This window comes from Alligator mississippiensis, chromosome 4, assembly GCF_030867095.1.
Source record: "Alligator mississippiensis isolate rAllMis1 chromosome 4, rAllMis1, whole genome shotgun sequence".
In the NCBI taxonomy this organism is placed as follows: domain Eukaryota; kingdom Metazoa; phylum Chordata; order Crocodylia; family Alligatoridae; genus Alligator; species Alligator mississippiensis.
Window position 1 is genome coordinate 207,768,118 of NC_081827.1, and position 23,947 is coordinate 207,792,064.

General features: G+C 41.8%; 1 protein-coding gene across 1 annotated transcript in view; it reads left to right on the forward strand.

Moving 5' to 3' along the window:
• Positions 1-23,947, forward strand: part of PDE11A (phosphodiesterase 11A) — a 260,304-nt gene that overhangs the window by 22,384 nt on the left and 213,973 nt on the right. Inside the window, exon 2 of the mRNA XM_059727249.1 lies at positions 16,769-16,927. Coding sequence (XP_059583232.1) covers positions 16,769-16,927 — 159 coding nt within the window. The remainder of the gene's footprint in view (positions 1-16,768; positions 16,928-23,947) is intronic.

Consider the following 23,947-nt stretch of genomic DNA (forward strand, 5'->3'; position numbering starts at 1 on the left):
GTGTATAGTTCACTAAAGGGTTAAAAAAAAGACAGGATTTTATTCAATATTCTCTTCTCTACCCCATCCCTCCACCCCCATAAATTGCATTTTATAATTCCTGTGTGTTTTATTAAATGACACAATCAGTGCAATTTGTAATCATAGTGACATATCTCGTATAAAAAGGAAGTTTCATATCTTGTTAGAGTTTTTTATTAAAACTGATAAAATACCGAAGCAAGCATTTGGAGATGTATTTACTATTACTACTGTTATTGTTATTTATTATTCCTTATATTCTGGTAGTATCCAAAAGCTCCAGTTCAGGTTAGGGTCTTGTGAGAGGTGCAGTTAAAGCTAATGTCTTTTTAATTAAAGACAATGTGCTGAGGAAAAAACACAAAGTGTGCACAAATTTTAATTTTTACAGCTTGGGTTTTCTAATTGGACAAAACGGTAAAAAGCTGGTTGTTATGAGGCCATTGCATATTTTGTTTACTTATGCCTGTCTTTCCTCTTAAATTCTTACTAACAATCATTGAAACCAATTTCCTGCCTACCAACCTCCCCCTGCTACACATGCATCCCACCCCTCCCAGCTAAGTGCCAGGCAGGCAGCAGCCTCACACCCTCCTGGCTGCACACACCATGCAGGCAGTCCACTTGCACCATGCAGCATAGGCAGCCTAGCTCCTTTCTTTGCTGGACTGTGCATGCTGCATTGGGCTCGCTGCATTGGCCTGACTCCCTTCCACTGTGCCACCGTGCCTCCAGGAGCTAGAACAGGAAGCAGAAGCTGGAGGAAAAGGGCAGACTGGAAACCCTGGTCCTGCTGCCACAAGAGCAATGGGTAGTAGCCAGCCAGGCTGGAGGCTGCATGTAACGTCCTTGTAGGCTGCATGTGGCCTGTGAGCTGCCAGCTGGACAGCCCTGCTGTAGATAACATAACTTTGTCAAGTTGGCAGGCTGTGTCAAAAAGTACTTGGAGTGACTATTTTGGGAAGTTTTATAGGATGAGAAAGAAGTAATGTCACTAACATTCCAATAACTAGCATGGTGTTATGGTGAGGTAAAAAAATTACAGTGTGTGCACATTACAGCAGTCCCATGCCCTTCCCCTGAAGTGGCTGGATTCCCCAAACTCCAGCCACTGTGTGCATTCACCTGAAGAAAGCCTGGCAACTACATTTTTAGGTTAGTAAAGTGAATCATCACAATTTTAATAAAACTAAGTAGCATCTTTGGTGTTACCTTTTATCCTGATGAAAACCTGAGTTTCCACACATAGAAATATTGCAGAATATTTATAATATATTATAATATATATAATATAATTATATATAATATAATGATGTAATAGCTTCCAAAATTGATACTCTGATGGGGGGAGGGGAGAAACTTTGAAAAAGCACAGGTTTGAAATCCTACAATGCAGTAAATCAAGCAGCACGTTCAGCTTCCCACTTCCACCTGCTTGAGGTGGATTTAAGAGTTTGGATTAACCTCAAATCTTGTGTCGTATTGACTTAATATCCTTCGCTTTATATAAATTTGGGCTATTCCCTGAAATTGCTATTTTTTCTGAACTTTCAGGAAACTGACACATGATTATATCACGATCTACAAAATTGTAAGATGTTAGAGATTTTTTTTTGGCGGACAGGTGTCTCTAGAGCAGTCCACAATTTAATCTGTATCCTATCAATCCTTCATGGAGTGTGCATGGAGATTTATTTCTCGATGATGGAAGAACTCTGTACCCGCCAGGCCTCGTACATCTTACCTCGGGCTTCCTTGATCCAAGTGCTTGCCGGTACTTGCCTTGCCATCGCAGGTGGCCTTCCGGGAGGTCTTCCCATGCGCCGCAACCTGCCCCTTCTCGCCTGCCACGACTTGAATCTTTCAGTGGGTGGGGCTTCGTGCAGCTCGGTTGCCCTTGTTGGTCAACTGCTTCTTAGATGTCTTCTGCGAGGCTCCTCCTCCCCTGCACCTCGCCCTTTACCCAGCCTGGTGGATCTTGGCCATTTCCGTGGTTGACCAAATATTCCCTAGATACTTAAACAATGAGCTCACCTCTCGCTCCAACTCCCTGCCTCCACCACCACAGCCCCTTCTAATGCGGGGAAACACAAAACTCCCTCCGGAACTCAAACGAAAAGCTCAATGAGCCTCAAGAGAGGCATAACCCTGCCCCTATTGGGCTTCCTTATGGAGCCAACAGCCTCTCTATCCCTCTGCTTGTTGACAGGGCCACCTGCCCGTGGCTCGGTTCTGTGGCCCCTCTCCACCTATCCCAGCCTCACGCCACTCCTTCTCCGGTACCCTACCAGTATGACCCTCTGTCTGGGTCCCCTGGGAGCAGTGTCCCTCTCTCCAGGTCTTCCCCGAACTGCAGCCCTCTCTCCGGGTCTTCCCCGAACTGCGGCCCTCTCTCCGGGTCTTCTCCAGCCCGTTGATCTCTCCGCGCCGCTGGGGCTCTTACCGTTTCCTCTCCCGGCTCGCCTGCAGCTGTCATGCTGGTCTCGGGTGCTGGCTCACCCCTGGGTTCCTTTAGTTCCCCGTGGTGAGCACGGGCAGTCACCTCTGGCGTTCCACGTCTCCAGCTGACTCCCCTGGCCAGGCTCCCTCCCAGCAGCCATGTGCGCGCCCCGCTCCTTTTTGCCACTGGCCCTTTTATTTCCGCTGGCCGGTGATTGGGAGTGACGTCATCCGCCAGCCGCCAGTAACTTAAGGCGTGATCTACACCCCGCGCGGGCTTCTCCTGCCGTCCCTGCTCCTGGCTCTGAGGCTCCCCCCATGGACTCGGGAGTCTCCCCGGTCTTTCTCCCCCTGTGACAAACTCCATTCAGCAAATCAGGAGATCTTCTTTTCACTGATGTGCTGGGGACAGTTGTTAAAATTCTATCATCAAAGCTGAATGTCAGATTGGCATAATGTTTTAACTTCAAATGTATTTCACCCTCCCTCTTTTTACCAAGTCCTAAATTACCACATTGATTTAACTCAGGGGATTGTAACAGTGTATTAAGTATTTTGTCCTATTAATGGGTCATTTGTCACTAAATGACAGGGATTTAAAAAAATCTGGGGATGCCGCCCACCCCAATCTCAATAAGACTACATAGTCTTTAATATCACTTTGCACACCAAATTACACAAGATGAATGCTGCTATATTGTTATACTATCAAGATTTTTTCAATAATAAATTATCAACATTCAACTAAGTGGTGTTTAATCCAAGTTCCTTTGTCAGCAGTGTTGCTTCATTAATTTATTCAGCTTGTAAGAAATCTTTTGTAAGGGCAAGAGTGACAATGTAGGAGCCTAATGTTAAAATATTGGCAACACAATGTTATGTTTTTGCTTCATACGTGACCATAGTTTCCAGGTTCTAATATTCTTAAAACAAGCCAGAGCTGCTCACATGGACTTGAAGTCCCCTCTCCTTTCTCCTCCTTCAGATCTTGCCAATCACCATGCCTCTCTGCCTCAGTAAAAGCATCTCTGCCTATACCAACTAGATCAGTGCTTGCCTGCTCTGCCAAATGCTTTCCTTTGTTGGATGACTGTGAAAATTCCCTGCTCACTGTACAACAGCTGGCTGATACATGCTGTATGGCCTGATTAAAAGTGGAGCCAGGAAAAAATAGATATAACCCAAAACAAAATTATAGTGTAGCAAAATGTAAAAATGAGTAGTTTCCACCCCTTCTCCTTCCCCAAACTATAAAGCACTGTTCTTGCTGTGATGCCATAAGCCAAGCATTTGGGCCCTTACCATACCATGAGTCTCCTTATTGTATACAGAAACATTCTTTCTGCAGGCCGGTCAGTTAAGGGGAGATATTACATATACCCTGCTTTCCTGGATTTTCACTTTCATTTTTAAGCTCCTTTTTTCCTCAGAAAACAAACTATGATGGCTGGTTGTCACTGGAGGATTTATATAATCAGAAAACAATCTTTCAAAAGAGGCATTAAATATATTGTCATAATTAATTGAAATATTAAGTAAGTTTGTAGAAATGCTGCTATTACCAGCATTATAAGGGGAGTCTATGGCAACCAAAGTAACACCTTTCACAGTAAAGGAATACGTAGCCTTTCTTATACAAGTACACTCACATTCAAAGTACAGGCAGTCCTCGACTGACAACGTTTTAACTTACAACCTTTCGCACTTACAACATTTATAAATTGACACCGTTTGAGCTTTATGAGGTCAGTTTTGACTTTACAGTGCTTGATCCGATGAGACGCCATGCCAGTGAGCAAGTTCACTGCGTTGCCCGTCTCCCTGGAGAACATCTGTCCAAACTTCCTTGGACACTTTCTTTAAGAAAGCAGACAAAACTCCAGAAAAACCTGCAGCCAAGACTCCTGAGAAGACTCCAGCCAAAAACCCTTCAAAAAGTCCAACCAAGAGCCCTTCAAAAAGTCCAGCAAAGTCACCTCAAAGAAGTCCTTCCAAATCAATATGATTGCTATTTACAATATAAATACATTAATGTACTCATCTGTAATTGATTGAGTACAAAATTCTAGGGTATTTTTGGTGAAAATAGGGTATCAGGCCTCGGTTCAGGAACCAATCCCACATTTATAACGTTGTTTCTTATGAGAAAATTGGTTCCAGATTACAATATTTCAATTTAAGATGTGGTTTTCAGGAACCAATTGTGTTGTAAGTCCGAGGACTGCCTGTAATTACACTGAGAGCTAAAATTCAGCTTTATAGCAGAAATTATCTTTAAATAAAGAGTGACCAAAAGTGAATATGAAATGTTTTGTTTTACTTCTAAGGAGGCCTTTTAACAATATTGGTCAGCTGGAGGAAGCCCTGAGCATTCATTTCACTACCTTTCCAAAACAAATGTGCTATTGAACTATCAACTAAACTCAGTACTTTCTGGAAACTGAATCAATAGATCTATATCTGGAAAAGCATCTGTCTGTGACTGACAGCTGTGACTGCACCCAGTCTTCTTGTAGTCTGGAGTGAGAGATTAATCTGAACCTGATGGAGTAGTGGAGACATATAAAAATACAGCTCTGGACATGCAAGATTACACATACTCCTGTTTCAAGTGATATAATGAACACTATTTTATTTGCACAGTACTTAATAATTGAGATTTAAAGTAGTATCATTTAGACATTGGATTATGATATTAAGAAGCATATTCACGGAACATCTTTAGTGATATAAGAAAATTCATATTCATTTCCAACTGCTTTATAGATTTAACTGTAAATTATCTAATTAAAGATGCATGGATTTTTGTGAGTGTTATCTTTTATTGGACTAACTCTTTAGTTGGGAGGTATATAGATGAGCATACCAACCTGCTCAGGTCTCCAATGAGAAAAAAGCAAATTCAGCTTAAACTAAGTAGCAGGTAGAACAAAGGCATGTATAAAATTCTATGTATAAATTAAAACAGGATATAAGGCACATTCTCTCAGATAGCTAGCAGACAAGAGAAATGCAGTAGAAAGGGTAACCTGGTAAGTGGAAGAGCAAAGCCAGTCAGAGGAGGTCCTTATCACCTGCGCAGTGTAGAGATTAGCGGAGATCACGTAGATTATAATCAGGGATCCTGATTTTCTGTTTCCCATGGAAAAACAGAGAAAACCACAGATTTCCCATTTTTATCAGAGAAAACATGGATTTTCCCTTTTAGAAGAGAAACCCATGGATTTCCCCTCTTTTGTAAAGAGCTTTGAAGGCTGGCAGAGTTCCAGCCTGTAAGAGCTCTTTGCAAAAAGGGTGGGGAAACCCTCAACCCTGCTGGGAGAGGAAGGGAGGAGGGAAGGGCAGGGCCCAACACTCACACTTACCTAAGGCTGCTTCAGGCTCACTCTTCTTGCTGGAGATAGGTGGGGCTGGTGGGCAAGGAGCACAAGCAGGGCTGGGGGGCTGTGAGGGGGAGTGAGGGAAACCAGCAGAGCTGTGGGGGGCATTTAATTTTAACCACAGATTTTGGGTTTTTTATCAGAGAATTTGTGATTTTTTATCACGGAAAACCAGGATCCCTGATTATAATAAACCATAAAGCCAATGTCTTTGTTAAATTCCTGTGTCTTAGCATTCAGTAAGCTAATGAATATTTGTTCATGGGCCCATCTCTTAAAGGTATTTTGTAAATTTCTCTTGAGCACAAGGTCTGAGAGGGCAGAAAGGGAGTGTGTTTTCTGTGAAAGATGTTCTCCTTCCTGTGTTTTAGTGTTTCTGTCCTTTATTTTTTGTTCTGTGATTGTTCATTCTGGTGTGTAATTTTTGTCTAGTTTTACTCTTATAGTGTCCATGAGGGCATTTGGTACACTGGATGAGATTATACCACATTCTGGGAAAGACATGTTGAATCTACGGATTCTGATGGTTTCATTGTGGGGGTGCTGAGTTGACAGGTTTTGCATTTATTATTAAGGAAGGGTTGTGTCCCGTTTGGTGCCAGGTGATCAGCTAGGAGTTCTCTTCTGGTGATGAGTTGGTTGACGAATAAACCACTCCCTTTGTACTGTATTGCTCTTATCTGTCAGCTTCCTATAAATCCTTTTTTTATTTATATCCTGTTTTTATTTGCATATGGAATTTTATGCAGGCCTTTCTTCTATCTGCTGTTTAGTACAAGCTATTGGCTTTTTTCTGAGACCTGAGGAAGGGTTTTGGTACCCGAAAGCATGTCTCTATCCTTTCCAACTATACAGTTGGTCCAATAGAAGTTATCCCAGAAATCCTTGCCTCTTGCATTTTTTCATGGACCATCACAGCTACATCATCATCCCAACACTAATTTGGGAAGACATTTCTGGGCACACATTACACTCTAATCCAAACTATCTATATTAGTCTGTTCTAAATTTTATGTTCTACATTAGGCCTATCCAATTGGCAACTTTTGGGCCACATGTGGCCTACAAGGGGTTAATGCATGGCTCACAGGCTCTTATCTACCTGTCGCTCTCCCCCATCACTCCAAGTGCTAGAGTGTCTGGGGTTTCCCCACCCTCCTCTAGCTGCCACTTCCTGCCTTTGCCCCAGGGAGTGGGACCGTGCAGGGAGCTGAGGGTGAGTCTGGGACTTAACCCCAGACAGAGGGATCACACATGTGCAGGGCAGCAGTGATGGGGGATATGCTGGGGGGGATAGTGCCCATGCAGAACAACAGTGGGAGGGGCACCTGCATGAAGTGCCTGGTGTGGCCCCCAGGGCTTAGAACTTGGACAACTCTGCTCTACATTTTTTAATTATAGATATAAATTATATTCTGACCTGTAAGTATGGTTTCCTGTTACATGTGGTTGCAAGCTGCAGGTTACAGAAACAGATCACTTTAGTCACCTTAGAAAAATCAAATACCTTGTGATTTAATGTTCAGGCAGCTAAGTAACTGAGGCATGTACTTGGCCATCTTAATGTCACTTAAGTTATTTATTTTTTATCAATATGAAAAGTACTGACCACAGTTTTCAGATCTCAATTACTGTGATCTGTCCCAATCAGCTTAGGGTTTGTTTGGTTCTGTTTAATCTTTTTATAATTCTGTAACTTTATTAGGAGTTGTTGTTCTTCCTTGGGCCTGTTTGTGCCTCAGGAGTGTAGTAACTATCTTGTGTCTCTACAGAGTGGGTTATTAACTGTAATCATTGCTTTATCAGGGAGATTCCCTTGAGTTACTTGTCTGACAATTTCCTTAACAGAGCTAGAAAACTCCAAGATGAATTATTTTAATAATGGTATCAAGGGCCCTGTCTTGCATAGTATTTGAACCCCTGAAAACTGCTATGCACCATCACTTAATTTCAGAAGAAACTGAGGATTTTCAGGCTCCTAATAGCTTGAAAAGAGCTTTGCACCATGCAGGATCATGCCTGTAAATGTGTGTTTTAAACCTGTAATAAATTAAATATAGTATAATTATAAGAGTAAGCTTCCACAGTTCATAAAGAGAAACAGCACAAAGGTTAAATCTGTTACTATTTCATCAACTATTTCTTCATTACATCTGAATTATTTTCTACAATGTTTTATTATTCCTGGAGCGCTGATAATGTGCTTTGCATTATTTAAGAGACTGAAAGTACACGGTCCTTACCTCCTGGGATCCTGGTGGTAGCAACCATCAATCCTCCTGGATGATGGTGTATACATGAGGGCCACCCAGACCTTCAATGCATACGTGTGGGCAGGAATTTTCAGAGGAGTGGAGGCTGCCCAGACCTGCCATCCTCCTTTTAGGCCACTGAGACAAAATTCAAAGACCAGATGGAGTCCAGGTGTTTGATGCCTCGATGGCTGTAGGTGTATAAGTATCTAGGAATCAAACCCAGGTCTCCTGTGTGGTAAACAAGGATTCTACCACTGAATCACAGGCAACTCCTCCTAGACTCTTACTCTCATGAAAATATAGTAAACTGGAAATAACAGAGCGAGCTGGAACCTCTATTTTACCATTAGCGTCATTGTGTCATTGTTGAATCACCTCTTGCGGGCATTATAAAAAGTGAACCTTTAGGATGGATTTCAACGAAATAGAGTAGCAGCTTGGCAGACTACAATAGGGGTGGCATTCTGTGTAGGGATAGGCTTAAACACAGACAGCTGAAAAACAGATCAATGAGGCAAGAATTAAGATAATTTATCTGTGAGATATGAAAATACCTTTTAAGTAGTAGGGTCTACAGATTAACTGCAATAGGAACTTCAGCCTGCTTACAGCTTGAGGATAGAATCAGCAGAGGGGGATATCCAGTATCTTGAAGTGCAAAAAATGTGACAAAACATCAATAACAAGAATAACTACATTCTGTTCTCCTACATTACAAAGAGGTTAACCATGCAATCAACTCAATTTGGAGCAATCAAATGCACAAATACAAACTGGGGAATGACTACACAGACTGCAGTACTGCAGAAAAGGACCTGCATATGAGTCAACAGTGGTAGAATATGAGAGTCAACAACATATTCTTTTTTCAAAAACATGCCAAAAGTATACCAGCTTGTATTAACAGAGGTATTGCTTGCAAGTCAAGGAAGTGATTCTTTGGCTCATCTACACGTTACACTTAAGGTGTGATTAACCAGTTAATTGCACCTTAAGTTGTTACCCAGTCACATGTTCAATCAATAAATGGTGTGATAAAACAAGAAATACATCACAAAGTTATTCTACAGAAAATGTTTAATAACTTTGTGGCTTGTTCTTATAATGTCATTAATTGAATGTGTGGCCAGATGCTCCCCTGTGGCTGGGAGTCCCATCAACTGAGGAGGTGCATTTATCAGCTTGCCTTGCAGCTGATGAGACTTGCAGCAATGGCAATGTGGAATGCTGACCTGCTGTGAGCCCTGCAGCTGATGAAGCTTGTGGGGTGGGAAGCAGCATGTGGAACTGCTACCCTTGTCACAAGCCCTATTAGCTGCGGTGCTTGCAGCAGCAGAAGCCAATGCAGGGGGAGCTTGGAATGATCCCCGGAATCCCAGGCTCCCCCTGCAGTGGTAGTAAGGCGTGATAGGATCTGGTGCGTGATCCCACAACCATGCTTCCTGACATGCGCATGGTCCTGGGTTAGTGCCCCAGTTGCCCCCACCATGATGCTACTGGTTTAGATGGCTTTGCTTTTGTGTAGAGCAGGGGGGAAGACTAGGTAACTTTGTGAGATCCCTTCCAGCCCTATTTTTCAATTATTCTATGATAACCTGAAGTATAAGTACAGCAGTTTATCCTACTGTAAAACATGTGAAATTTCCCCTAAAAAATCATCCCCTAGCCTTTAGATATCAGTTTCATCTCTATTCTGACTGACATATATGTCTGCAGAGTGGGTTAGATCTATAGACCTTATTTCTTAAGGACACTTTGACTTTTGTTAGGTTAATCAGGCCTCAAAATCACAGCCTCTTCAGCCTGAAAGGCATACACCAGAGGTTCCCAAACTTTTTCTTATTGCGTACCCCCTTCTAGATTTACCACCTGCCCACATACCAGCATACATTTTATATTTTAACCCCTTAAATGCCAATTATAATGAAAATCAAATCTGCCATTACACAGTTTCTCCCATGTACCCCCTAGAGATGTTCTGTGAGCCCCACAGGGTATGTGTACAACAGTTTGGGAACCCCTGGTATACACAGTATCTCCATGTCTTTCCCCTTTCTGTTCCTGAACGGTGCAGTGGAAAAGGTGGAAAGGCATAGAACAAAGATCTTGCCCTCCTTGTGCACGATCATCTGTCAGTTCATACCTGCTGCCTCTTGATACCTGCAGAGGTCACAGGGTATTTAATTGTTGTTTTCAGATGTGAAGAGGTCAACCACCAGTCCATCAAACTGACTTAGGATGAGTAAGGTAATTTCCGGGCACAGATTTCATTCCTTTTAATCTGACTTTTTCTTTAATTGTCTTTGTATTCATCTCCCTCTTGGTGAGCGCTGCAGAGTGATAGGAAATTTTGCTCTGTCAGGGACTGAAAGCATTGGCCTTCTTTCTGGTGTTGGGCCAATCATGTTCTTTCTAGTTCATTTATCAGCTCCTCATTAGACTATCCAAATGAAAACAAATCTATTATTCATGGAAGGAACAGTGTTCCATAATCTCAGTGAATCTTTATATTCCAGCATGTGGATGCTGTACAGTGGCCCAGTGGAGAGTATCAGACACAGTGGGTGCATCTAGGTGTGCATATTAACGTGTGTGAATAAAACTTGGAGCTTATCACTTTGGAGTTTATTGGTTCCAGGCACATCTCTTTATGTGGACTGAGGACTGCAACATTGTGTGCCGGGGTGGAGCAGCCCCAACTGGCAGGGATCCTGGAGGCTGCCAGCCCAGGGCTGCTTCCCTCAGCTCAATGTGCTGTGGAAAGGCTGGCTGGGCTCTGTGCAGGGCTAGCCAGAAGGCAGCCCCTGCACTGAAGCACCCTCATTCCCCAGCCAGCCAGGGCAGCGTCTATATGTGCACTGCTATGGAGTAAATTAGTTTACTCCAGCCCAATAGGGACGCATGTGTAGACTCGAGAGGTTTGCTGCACAGGTAATTAGTATACTGCACAGTACGTGTCTCATGTAGACATGCCCAGTGTGGACACTTCCAATTCTATAAAGTGCAGTGAGGGGTCTTTGAGCATGACTCCTTCCTGCTGTTACCACCACTGTAACAGGCCTCTCTGAAACTCCCTGCTTAGCATTTAGAATTTTAGATCTCAAGCAGCATGCTAAATGCTATGTGATTTAGCAAATATGTTGCCAAAAAGACAACAAGGATTTGGGTTGAAAAGAGCAATTTCCATGTTCTGGCAGAGTAAATTTGAGCATCCAGAGGAGTGGGGCTGAACCCAATGATCTCACGAGATCCCTTTCAGCCCTAAACTTCTGTGAATCTGTGAATCCACATAGAATACCTGTGAAGTAGCAATGTGATCCAGCATGCTTACATTTTCTAGTCTTACCTTCATTGAATGCCCTATTCAAAAAATGTTCAGCATAGTAATGTATTTTTAGTTATAAAAATCAGACATATGTCAGTTTTCACTTGATATTTCTTTGTTATACTTGATTGCATTCCTATAATGAGAATGGATGGATGTGCACTTTCTTTTTATATGCTGAGGTATTTGTTCTACCTTCATCACTGCAATCTGCGTGGCTAGGGTCAAACATTCAAAAAGCCCGAGACTGAATTGATTCAATCTTTGCAGGTTTGTCTAACCTGCAGAGATTGAACCAATTTGCAAGTAGACAGCCATCCACTGAAAATGTAGGCACATGCCTGCAGTGGTTCAGGCCAGAAGCTTGGGGTCACTAGAGCAGTCCTCCCTTCCCTTCCAATGTTGACTTGACATGCGCCAGATCAACACTCAGGATCATTGCGCTGTTAGACAGGAGGGCATGATACAAAATTATATACAGACACACAACCTACACAAACACTCTGTGGGTTCGTACAAAACTATATGCACATACCTAAACACACAAAGATGCACTTTCATGGCTGTGTGTTAACACTAGGGGGCATTTGGGGTAACTTGGTGCTTGGAGTTACCTGAGGTCAAATGGCCCCGGGGTTACTCGAGGTTAAGTGGCCCCTGGAGTTACTTGGGGTCAATGTACCCCGGGGTTACTTGGGGTCATTTGGGGTTGGAGTAACTCAAGGTTAATTGGGGTTGATTGATCAAAGGAAAAGCCAAAAGGCAGCAGGGCAAAGGAGCGGTGCCAGGGAGAAGCCGGCACAGAAGCCAGGGCCGGGGCCGGGGGCAGGGCCGGGGCCGGGGCCAGAGCCATAGTGGAGAGACTGTGGGGGAGCCGGGAACTGGGTTGAGGAAGCTGCGGGTGCCCAGGTAGCTGCAGAGGAACTGGGAGAAAGCTGTGGGTGCCAGGGGAAGAAAGCGAGGAGCCGCTGGAGGTGGTGGAGGCAAGCCAGATCGGGGGATGCTATGGGAGGTGCCGGGGAGATTGGGGAGAAGGCAGAGGCAGTGAGGCACACCAGAGAAGCCGGGGACGGACAGACAGAGGAATGGAGGGAGAGATCAGGATCAGGGAGAAGGCAGTGGTGGCAAGACACAAGTGGGAATGGAGAGAGAGAGATCATGGAGAAGACAGAGGCAGAAGACAGAGTGGGGGCTAGAGCTGGGAAGCCAAGGAATAGGGCCGGGAGGTCAGCGGAGAGGGAGAGAAAGCCAGAGCTGGGGGAGATAGAGACGACAGAGAGGAATGAAGCCCAGAGGGACGTCAGAGAGACGGGGATTTAGTTGGGAGCCAGCAGCAAGACAGAGACCAACGTGGGGTCAAAAAATATATATATCAGTTTTATTAGACAATCAATGTACTATACAGCTCACGAAGTTATTGGTTCCTATACACATAAGCACTCACACACACACCCACACAACAGTAGCAGGAGAGGAAAGGCTTGGTGGAGGGATTGAACTCAGGGTGTGTAGGAACAGAGTCCAGGCCCTTTGCTTGGGGAGGAAAGGTGGGTGATAGCTATCTATCCTGGGCTGTGAGTTGATCCTCGATGGCCAGTTGGGGTCTTCCCCAGCAAGGTGTTGTTCAGAGGCGGTCGGCGGCAGGGCCTCTGGGTGGATAGGTGGTATGGCATGGTGCTGGTCCAGATGGAGAGGGCGTCTCAAAGAGATCACACTCTTCCACCCCTTTTATAGGGGTGGGCTACCTGTGTCTCCTATGGGAAGGACATGTCCAGGCAAGGACAGTTCTGCTCAGATGCATAGTGAAGATCCAGGTGTCCTCATTGTCTGATGGAACACAATGGTGAGGTTGCTGGTTTCTGTATGGTCTTTGTCTTCCAAATGTTGGGTTCCTGTAGGTTCTTTATCTTTCAAATGTTGGGTTTTGTTTCTGTTCCTGGGTGAGGTCTGTGGTTCCTGGGTGAGTCAATGCAAGGCAGTGGTCTGTTTGTTGAATTGATGGTCCAGTTGTGGAGTTGATGGTCCAGTCATTGAGTTAGTTGATCATTCAGTAGAGGCCTGCTACCATTGTACCTCAAGCACCTTCATTCATTCCCATTCATCCAGGAACCAATTTACATGAGACTAGTTAGACATGAGTCACAGTTATAACATATTATAAAATAGGTTATACCAGGGCAGAGGACACAAAGTGGAGGCTTGACATACAAAATGGAAGCTTGACATTACTTGACATTACTTTACAGACACAGGCCTAAATCATATCAATTAAAACAGTAAAAATCAATACAAACATAATAGAACACTATTTACAATGTAAAAGGGGCTTGTTACTATAAGGGAGTATAATAACTTAACTTAGTTTACCTAGTACAACTTGTAATCATGTATAAGGGTTAGAGAGAGCAGAGAGAAAGTAAAAAATGGTTGGGGAAGGGGAGGGAATATATTTTCAAATGAAAAAAAGAAAAACTGGGGGTTTTGCTAAACCACAGGGAAGCTGAGCTGGCGGGGGGAGGAGGGGGGCAGGTCCCAGCAGTCCTGAGTAAGACTGAGGAGGGGTTTAAACCTCCACCTTGGCCTGCAGGGTTCAGAGGGTGGGGGAAGAGGGAGTATGACCAGATGGGGACATAATCTGACTCCGATGGCAGAACAAAAGGAGGAGGGGGAGAGTGAGTGGCGGCAGCGGGGAATTAAACCCCCTCATTGGGCAGTTCACTCCAGTCTGCTGCCAGGGCTGACCATGCCCCCGCTGCTGGAATAGCCAGTGGAGAAATGCAGGTCACGCTGGTTGGACAGGGGATGAAAGGGGGGTGGGAATTAACCTCTTCCCTGGGCTGGCGTCTGGCCAGGCCCCCACCCCCGCCAGTTCCTGCTCCAACTAGGGAGCAGAGGGGTGGGGCCAGGCCTGTTGCTGGAGCAGAGAGCCCAGTCCAGAGAGCATGTCAGGATGCAAAGGGACTCTGGTTTAACTTAAACCAGGAAGGGGTCTGGGACAGAAGTTGCATAAACCAGTTTGAGCTCAATCAGTTAAGTTTGATACTACATTCAACCAGGTTTATCGCAAACTGGTTTCGACCATTTTGAAACTGATTTATGTGCACTGAACTTATGTTCTGTTACAGGTTTAAACCAGTTTTTGAACACTTAAACCGGTTTAGTATAATGTCTGTTCCTAGCCTTTATGTTCTGGTACAGGTTGAAACCAGTTTCTCATCACTTAAACCAGTTTATGTGTAACTTGTATCCATAGCTGGTGTGTCTCAGAGACAACACTGAGTGTCTAGTAGTTTCACTGATGGGCGACTGGTGTTGTCCTTAGTCGGGGGGGCATGTGGCACCGGTGTTCCCACCTGTCCGCTGTACCCATTGCCTAAGTGGCAAGCGCGGCCGGTCAGGTGGTGTGCTCTCGGGGTGCACATGCCCCCCCGTGGTGCACCCCCTACGTATCGCCACTGGTCTCACTACATCTAAACTGGAAGCAAAATCAACCGTGAACTGTAAAATCAATTTTAGTATCTATTAAATTATTTTAAATGTCAATCTTGAAAATTGAGGTCTTTTGATTAAACAGAAGGAACAAGCATTGTTAATAATTTAGCTTTTAGGTACATGCTTCCCTAACAAGGTATATCTATGTGTTATCTTAGAATACATTTTCAGTACAGAATACTACTATTTCTGCATAGTTGAGTGTGGTTATGGTATTTTCACTTTTGGTTATGCTGTCTATTACTGAAATTCCTGTGTTAATTGGATTTTTAAGTACAATCAAACAGGTTTTCATAATCCTATTGAGAGAAGTCCTTTATGCTCATAATATACATTCACATGAATATTAAATGTATGATTTCTCTGAGAAAATATACATTTCATTATTTCTTATGTGGATTATAAATATCTTTATTGATAATTTAATTCAGTTTATGATCTGGAAATTATATACCTACATTCACTAACATAGTTCATGAAATCCTGAGATGATAAAACCTAAGTGAAAACAGATTAATCAGAATGTAAAAATCAGGCTAATACATATTTTTCACACTCATTGTAGTATAAAGAAGTATCTAGTCTGTTTAATGTAACATACAGTGTCTGGTCTGCCTAATATAAAAATAAATAACATTAAGTTTGCAAATTCCTTGAATAAATAATCTCTACTTGCCATGTAATTAATACTTAGGGGTAGATTTAAATTTCAGTCACACTGATCCCATTAACATTAATGAAAGTTGTGCTACTAAATCCTGTACACCATACTGAAAACATACCCCTTAGAATGCTACAAATAAATGTGAACATGAAGCCAGTTAATGAACAGTACATTTTAAGAACATTCAGGTTAACATAGTATTATCCTCTACATGAATAGGAGTATTGATATTGTAGAATTAACATTGCAGGCAATACTAATATTGTGGGAAAAACTCTGGACACCACTTTGATAATACAGGGGTTGTTGTTTAATTTTATATTGTTATTCATATGGCCTCTATGAAATCTTTCATTGTTTCAAAACCCATGCATTTCTATGTGGCAAACTGGCAAACTTAATTGTCCAGCATCATCATTGGCTTCAACATAGCATTTCTGTTTGTTTCTGTGACATTACTTGTCTAATTTCTTGACTGTGGGGAGTACTGCTGGCTGGATGACATGGCCTGGAGCACTAGATCACATCGGTGTGCAGTCAGGCTGGTGTGCAGAGTTGCTCTGTAGCTAGATCTGGGTGCATGAGGCCAGATCGGTATACAGAGTTACTCTGGTCCTGTGGACCGACTCTGCCCAGGGTCCAGCCTGTGGACAATCCCCATTTCACTCCTCCAGTCTGGGGCTGCAAGGTTGCATATGACGTTGCAAGGGATCATAAAGCAAAGAGAAAGAAAAGATCCTGGTTTTCTTCTCAGAATGCAGGATGATATTTTTGTTACTTTCAAAGATCCTACACCACTCTTCTCCTCCCTAAATCCTCTAATATTGTATTAGTTTCCCCTCTATGTTCCTCATAAGCTTCTATCTGTGATGTTTCATTTATATTCTTCTTGCAATATCTTCTGGGTACCTACCTTTGTGCTGTAGAATGGTGCAGTTATCTCCAGTGTCCTCTTTGCCACTGGAATGTAGGATGGACATAGGCGTTGTGATGTTTGGACAGCCCTTATAAAGTAGACTTATTTCTCTCAGTATATTACCTAAGAAATGCAGTTCTGAAGCATGGTACAGTAATTTAACAATATAATGCCACTATTGTCAAGACACTGAAGAAAGTATTTAGTGAACTCCTATCCTTGAAGAAAACTCAGACATATAAGATGCAAGAATACTTACCTTGTTTCCTTTTGTAGGATCGTCGCTTTAATGATGAAATTGACAAACTGACTGGATACAAGACAAAATCATTGTTGTGCACGCCCATTAGAAACAGCGATGGAGAAATTATTGGTGTTGCCCAAGCGATAAATAAGACGCCTGGAGGTGCCCCTTTTACAGATGATGATGAAAAAGTAAGATTGTGTTTATTTTGTATGCTTCATTTCCTTAGTATTTTCAGAGGTATTCTCTGCAGATGTTATTGTTTCACCACTTATCTAATTATGTAAGATGAAACTCTTATCATCTGTAATCAATTGACTTTTTTTGTCAGGGTGATAATATTATTATATTTTGATACCTTGCAGGTTCCTTGTGTACTTATTCTAAGTTATTTTAGTATTTATGCTGTCAGCTCAGTTAGTTTGTTGCTTCATCTATCTGGATGGGTTTTCTAATTGAGAATGTGTCTTCTCAACTCTTACATAAAGGTCTAGGTAGAACTAATAAAATGTTGCTGTCCCAGCCTTGTGATATAATGATCGTCACACACCGCAGTAGAGCTCTATCCTACCTATTCCTTATTTCATGAAGTCAACTGTTAGTTTTCTATTATTGTTTTATTCATTAGTTATTATTAAAAAGAAGCATTGTTTAAAAGAGTTAGTATATGTGGTATTTCACTTTCTTTATATTTCACTTAATAAAGACATGATATAGGAATAAAAATTCACATTCTATTATTTTTATTTATGCTTGATGTAATCACCACATTTGATTGTGTGCTGCCTCACATTGTTAACCTTCTGAAAGTAAAATAATAGAGGAGCCACAATTACTAATACAAAATGATTAAAAGAAAGTATTTCAGAGTTTTGTGTGTTAAAAAGTTATGATACAATATGCATAGCTTTTGCATTAGGACACATCCTCTTAGATAATTTAATTTTAATAAGAGTCATTGCATTAAAAATCTATTTAAAGTGGGAGGGAATTTATTATTCATGATCTCTTTTTATTTTACAGTAAACTAATTGTTTTTGACAGTCCTTTGGCTGTGTCCTTATGAGACAATCTTTGCTAATCTTTCCCGCTATTGGAATCATTAGTTCAGCCCCACTGATGGGAGCCAGAGCCAGATTTACACTTCACTTGCTCATAGGCACAGGATCTTTGGCACTGCCTATCCAGACACGAGAGGGAGGGGGTGGTGCACGGCTGAACGTGGAATGGGGAGGAGGGGATGGCTCACAGGCGGGTGGGGATGGAGCGCCACTGCCTCCCAGGAGCAGTGCTGGGGCAGCGGTGGCAGCAGCACCCTTCTGCGGTGGGGAAGGGGAGTTAGTGGGTGGTGGCAGCTGCCACCGCCTCTGGTACGTCGGCACCCCTTTGCATGTGCCTGCTTTGTCTTACAGGTAGTCTGGCTCTGATGGGAGCGTTAGTGCAGATGTGATTATAGGTGGGAGTTAGTTTTTTAAAGCAGTGGGTGTCAACCCTTTTGACAGGCATACCACGTATTAGCCCTATAGTCTCCATGAGTGCCACTCCAATCCCTTTCCCCTGTCTGATCTTCTGTTTGCTTTCTGCTCCCTGCCTGGTTTCCTGACTATTCTACTGCTCTGCTTTTCACTCCCTGACCTATCTGCTGCTATGCTACCTGCTTTCTCCCTGATCTGCTATGTGTTATACACAGAGGCTGCCCATTTATGATGTCTGCAATATATCTACATGTCTAGTATATTCTGCATCACATATCTAATGCTAAATACTGATATTTCTTCATGGAATGTTCTCCATAGATTTCTGATTTGGGATTTTGATGCACTCAAGGCTGTTTAAAAATTAATAACGTAGAAAGAGTCCTATGTCCTAATACGTAAACCAATATGTATCCACCAAAAACTTACATCATTAGTTCCTGTTTTTCTCTCTGTTAGCAATGCAAGTATGTCATAGTCTAGAAGAAAATCAGATATAATATGGGCATACACCGACATTGTGTGTGTGTATAATCTTATTTTCTTTTAGAACATGATAAACGAATTTAACATTGCCTATAAAATGTATAGTCTATATTACAAAAAACAATTTAACCTGGATATGTATTTAACATATTATCATATATTATTTCTCTTGGAACATGGCATATGCATTATATGTGTGGCTGTATATAGACACATACACACAAACCTGCTTTTATGGTATGTGACACTTCACTCTAAAGGTTCTCATTATATTCTCAGTGCACTTTTATCATTGTGAGCTAAAATTATGTGTAGAATGCTCTTATGTCTTCTTATTGTTTCAGATATTGTCAGGTGCACCTAGACTGAAGTCATTTGACACCTTATTGTGTGTTTGTTTGAGAACTTGGTGAATGTGTCTTGTAGTAGAATCCAGCTTCTCCGATATCAGTATCTTCAGAACTGACAGTTCTTTGACTACAGGTCTGCCTTTGAACACCACTCCATGGCACATCTTTTCTTACACAGCTTTCAGTCTTTGAAATGTTAAATATTTTTATGTGAGCCATGTTTAGGTAGTTACTTTTATACTACAACTGTCATTTTCCATGTCTAGCCCTCGGTTTGCACTGGGTTCCACACCCTGGCTAACATTTTAGAGTATATTATCTTGCGTTGTGGAATCTAAGAGGGTCTTAAAGTTATACACCTGGATACTTACACATTAGGAGTTCTGGTTTTTTTAACCACTCAGGAAAAAGCCCCATGCAGCATTATGGGGGTGACTCAAAGCCAATGTGTACTGAATATCCTAAATGTTCAGTTGTAGTTCAGATAAGATTTTAACGTTAAGAAGAGAGGCAGTGGATAATAATTTACCTTCCTTCACACACACATGTGTGTACAAACAAAGAGTATAGTATGAATATTGACTCTATATACACGACTCACACATTTTTAGTCACCAATTATAAATTTTAGTCAGCCATTGAGGTTAACTAATATAGTGAAGTGCATGTTGTGTGGATCAGAGATAGAAGAGACAAAGATAAACCTTGTCTTGTCTTGTCTTTAACCCCTTAAATGCCAATTATTATTCTAATGAAAATTAAATGCACCATTACACAATTTCTCCCATGTATCTCCCCAGAGATGTTGTGTGTAACCCCAGGGGTACACATACCACAGTTTGGGAACCTAATCTAATCCAACCCCCTGCTTCCAGGAGTTTGTAACTATTACTTCTGGTTTTCCCCAAGGGTGCCTTGGTGAACAGTTTTCACCGAGCACTTGGTGTATGCCCCTGATGTAGTGGTAAGCCACTCTCAAGTCCCCTCTCACCCTTCTCTTTTTCAGGCTGAAGAGTCCCAGGTCCCTCAGTCTTTCTTCGTATGGCTTGCCACGCAAATCTCTGATCATATGGGTGGCCCTTCTCTGGACTGTCCCAAGCTTTACCACTTCCTTGTTGAAGTGCGGTGCCCAGTACTGAACTCAGAACTCTAGTTGCAGTCTCACCAATGCCGAGTAGAGTGGAAGAATCACTTCCCTAGTTTTGCTGGAGATGCATTGATTAATGCATGCCAGGGTATTATTTGCCCTGTTGGCTATAGCATCGCACTGCTGACTCATATTCATACGGTGGTCTATTATTACCCCCAGGTCCCTTTCATTTGGGGAGCTGGTCAGTTTGGCGTTGCCAAGCTTGTAGGTGTGTAATGCGGGGGGGTTTGTCCCTAGGTGGAGCATTTTAATTTCTCAACATTTAACTTCATCTGATTCCGATCCACCCTGCTAGCCTGTCTAGGTCCACCTGTATCTGCAGCTTATCTTCAAGCGTGACCACGCTTCCCCATAATTTGGTGTCGTCTGCGAACTTGGCCACTGAGCTCTTTACCCCCACATCCAAATCATTGATAAAGATGTTGAAAAGCACTGGATCAAGCACTTTGCATGCTGTGATGTGCTGCTGTGCAGTATTATTAGGCTACTGTGCAGTTAGAGTCTCTTGTAGACGTGCTCTCTGATTCAATGGGTATCTTTTGGAAAGAAGCATTTTTGATTAATGGTAATGTTTTGCTTATTGTTATGCAAAGGTTCTCCTTAAATAGAGGCTGGTGCATAAAATGTTCTCCTTCAGAGAAATCCACAAGAATTGCCATCATTAAAAATGACCACCTTCTATCAGTGTTCTCAGTGTCTACTGCTTACAGCGTGTGCAAAAGAAACTAAGCTTACTGTAGAGAATACAACACCTGCTTATGCTTTTGGAGTGAGAGTAAAACTGCAAGAAAGAGGAATATGCAGGGACAGAGAGGTAAGAAAGAAGCAGTGGTTGTGTGTGATGGGGACTGTGGACTGTAAGAGGGAGTTAAAGGGGCAGGAAAATAAGAGAAGCAGTAGAGAAAAGTTGGCATAAGAGACAGGGAGGGTAGAAGTGAGAGCAAAGATTGAGAAAACAGGAGTGTGCATTGCAAAAAGAAGCTTATGAATGAGCATGGTGGGAAACTGAATGAAGAGTGGGTGGGGCAGAGAGAGTTGATGGCAGGTTAGTGATTGAAGAGCAGTAGAATAGCAATCCACCCAACTCAGGTATTAGGATAGGGCTAAGTTGAGTCTGATCAAAGCCGATATTGGAAAGGCTCAATTTGTGTGTGCGTGTGAGTGGGGAGTTAATCAGGATTGACTCCCACTGTATGCAGACATATAGTAAGAGGCAGACCTTGCTCTGAAGAGATGACCATGCAAAAGTTTGGAATATTTTATAACTGGTAATTTATAGTATAAAATATATTTTTACTTTACTACACAATGACAATAAAAGTACAAGTTTATACTTAGTGACTAATAAGGTCTCTTAATAAAATTCCTGGCTTTGTGGTTCATCTCCAAAATAGAGAATGATTTTTCCAGAACAGAGAAAGATATGGCATTAGTGAAATGAGTTAGACAACTGAAACTAAATCCACATTTGATCTGGTGTGAAATGCTGCATAAATTTAGCATGTTTTCTAATAAGTGTGAGTGAGAAGAATACTGTGAATATCCTTTTTTGTCAGTATTATGTGCTTTTTATTTATTAGTAATAAATATAAAACTTTAAATCAAAAACTGTACAAAAATAAAATGTTGCTGGAAAAAGTGAGTTGTTACAAGAATTACTGTTTGGTAATAATAATAATATGTATCTTAACATGGATAATGGTTTTTAATAGAATTGGAGATATTTAATAGATATTGATTTGGTGTATACTGCAAGTAATTCAAAACTGATTGCCTTTCTGAGGTTTCATTATGTGATGGAATCACATAAGGCAGCTGAGAAGGGAAAATCCTTGCCAACTGAAACTAATAACTAGGTACACATTGATGCTGAGAGAGATGAAGGGTTATTGTTTCTGCAATTGATATAAACTGTGAGATGTCTTAATACAGAGACAGGGAAGAATAGATATTTCTCTGTATTTCTGGGAGTCTCGCTGCTATGGTACCTTCCTGCTAGCAGATGGAGACTTCTCAATATATAGGCCAGTGATTCTCAATGGTGGTGCCACAGCACACTGTGGTGCCATGAGATCCTTCTAAGAGTATTGTGGGGTGCCACACAGTCTTAGCGTTGTTAGGTGTGCAAATACCTACAAAAGATTCACAAACTAAACCCAAAGATTTCAACTAGGAACCCACAAACTAAGAGAGGCAATGCACCATCAATTTGTATATAAGAAGCTATCTTATCCAAATCACACTTGTTTCCATCTCTAGCAGGTTGAATTATCTATTTTGTTTTCTTTGTTCTAAATGTGTTTTACTTGTATTTTCTAGTCTGGTGCTTACATTAACTGACTGAACTAAGCTTGTAGTTTTTGTTCTTTGTTCAAACCGAGTTGTTTGAAACCTGTTTAAAAGGTGAGACTAGGATTCGGATTATCAAAATTCAATAAGATGAAGGAATGAAGAATAAATTAGGTTATTAGTAATAAACTTCTGTTGTACAACAGGCTAACAGTACCCAGGACTTGAAATTTTCAAACTACTTTAGAAGCAGCATGTGTGAGTTTTTAGACTTCTTTCTTTTATAAATATCAGTTTACACTTGGCTGTTCCTTACCCCAGCAATTTTTAATTATGATAATTTTTAAAACTGAAAATGATAATCACATAGAAATGTTAATTACAGTAAATATGTATAATTTAGATCTACTACTGGTTTGACTTTCTTTACAGCATGAGGGGGATGACATGGACAAAAGTGGCATTTTTGTCTATGTCAGCAACACCAGATGTGGCAAAAAAAAAATCATTCTAGCACTGCACTGAAGATAGTATTTCCCTCATGTAGAAATTGTATAGTACATGAACATGGATGTGAAGATGGATGATGCTAATGTCTCGGGTTTTAACTTTACCTGTCATATAATAGGATACTGAAGGTAAAGTAAGAGAAAATTGTCTTTCCCAGTTGCTACTTTCATAGTTGCTACTGGTCATTAACACATTGTTATTCTAAATTAGTTTGTCAGAATTATGTCAGGATACATTAAAAGGCCTCTAGTCTAAGGAAAAATGAGAACATACATGGGAATATCCCTAACTAGTGCCATTTCATAGTATTCAGATTCAGTGGAGCCTAACATTTTCTGTGGTAGATCTCTTGTTTAGGTGTTTTCCCCCAAAACTGGTATGCTCTCAGATTTTTTCAGTCAATGCTAACTTAAAATGCATTACAAATTGTAAGGCAGACAAGGTTCCTTGGGTGAATTTGATATCTTTTATTAGACCAACCCAAATGGTTGGAGATGTCCTTAGACCAACACGGCTACAACCTAAACCCTTACAAATTGTAATGCACTACAAACTCTGGGAAGCCACAGAGTATATTACATAAGATTTCAGTAGAACATCTTGCAGGGTTTAACAGGCAAGCTTAGTGTGATAGTGTTAATAAAGGTGTGGACACTTGTTAAAGCTGAGGAAGACAGCAAGGAAGTACTTTTAGATAGACTTTTCTGAGTGAACAGGGCAAGGGGCATACATTCAAGAAGTCCGAGCCTGAATTGATTCAATCTTTGCAGGTTAGTCTAACCTGCAGAGCTTGAACCTATTTGCAAGTGGACAGACATCTACTTTTGAGTCAGGAAATCCAGGCACATGCCTTCAGTGGCTTAGGCTAGAAGCCAAGGGGTGCTAAAGCAAGCCTTCTCCTCCCTTCTACAATGCTGAACGGGGGGGGGGATGGCCAGGCCCCTGCAGGAC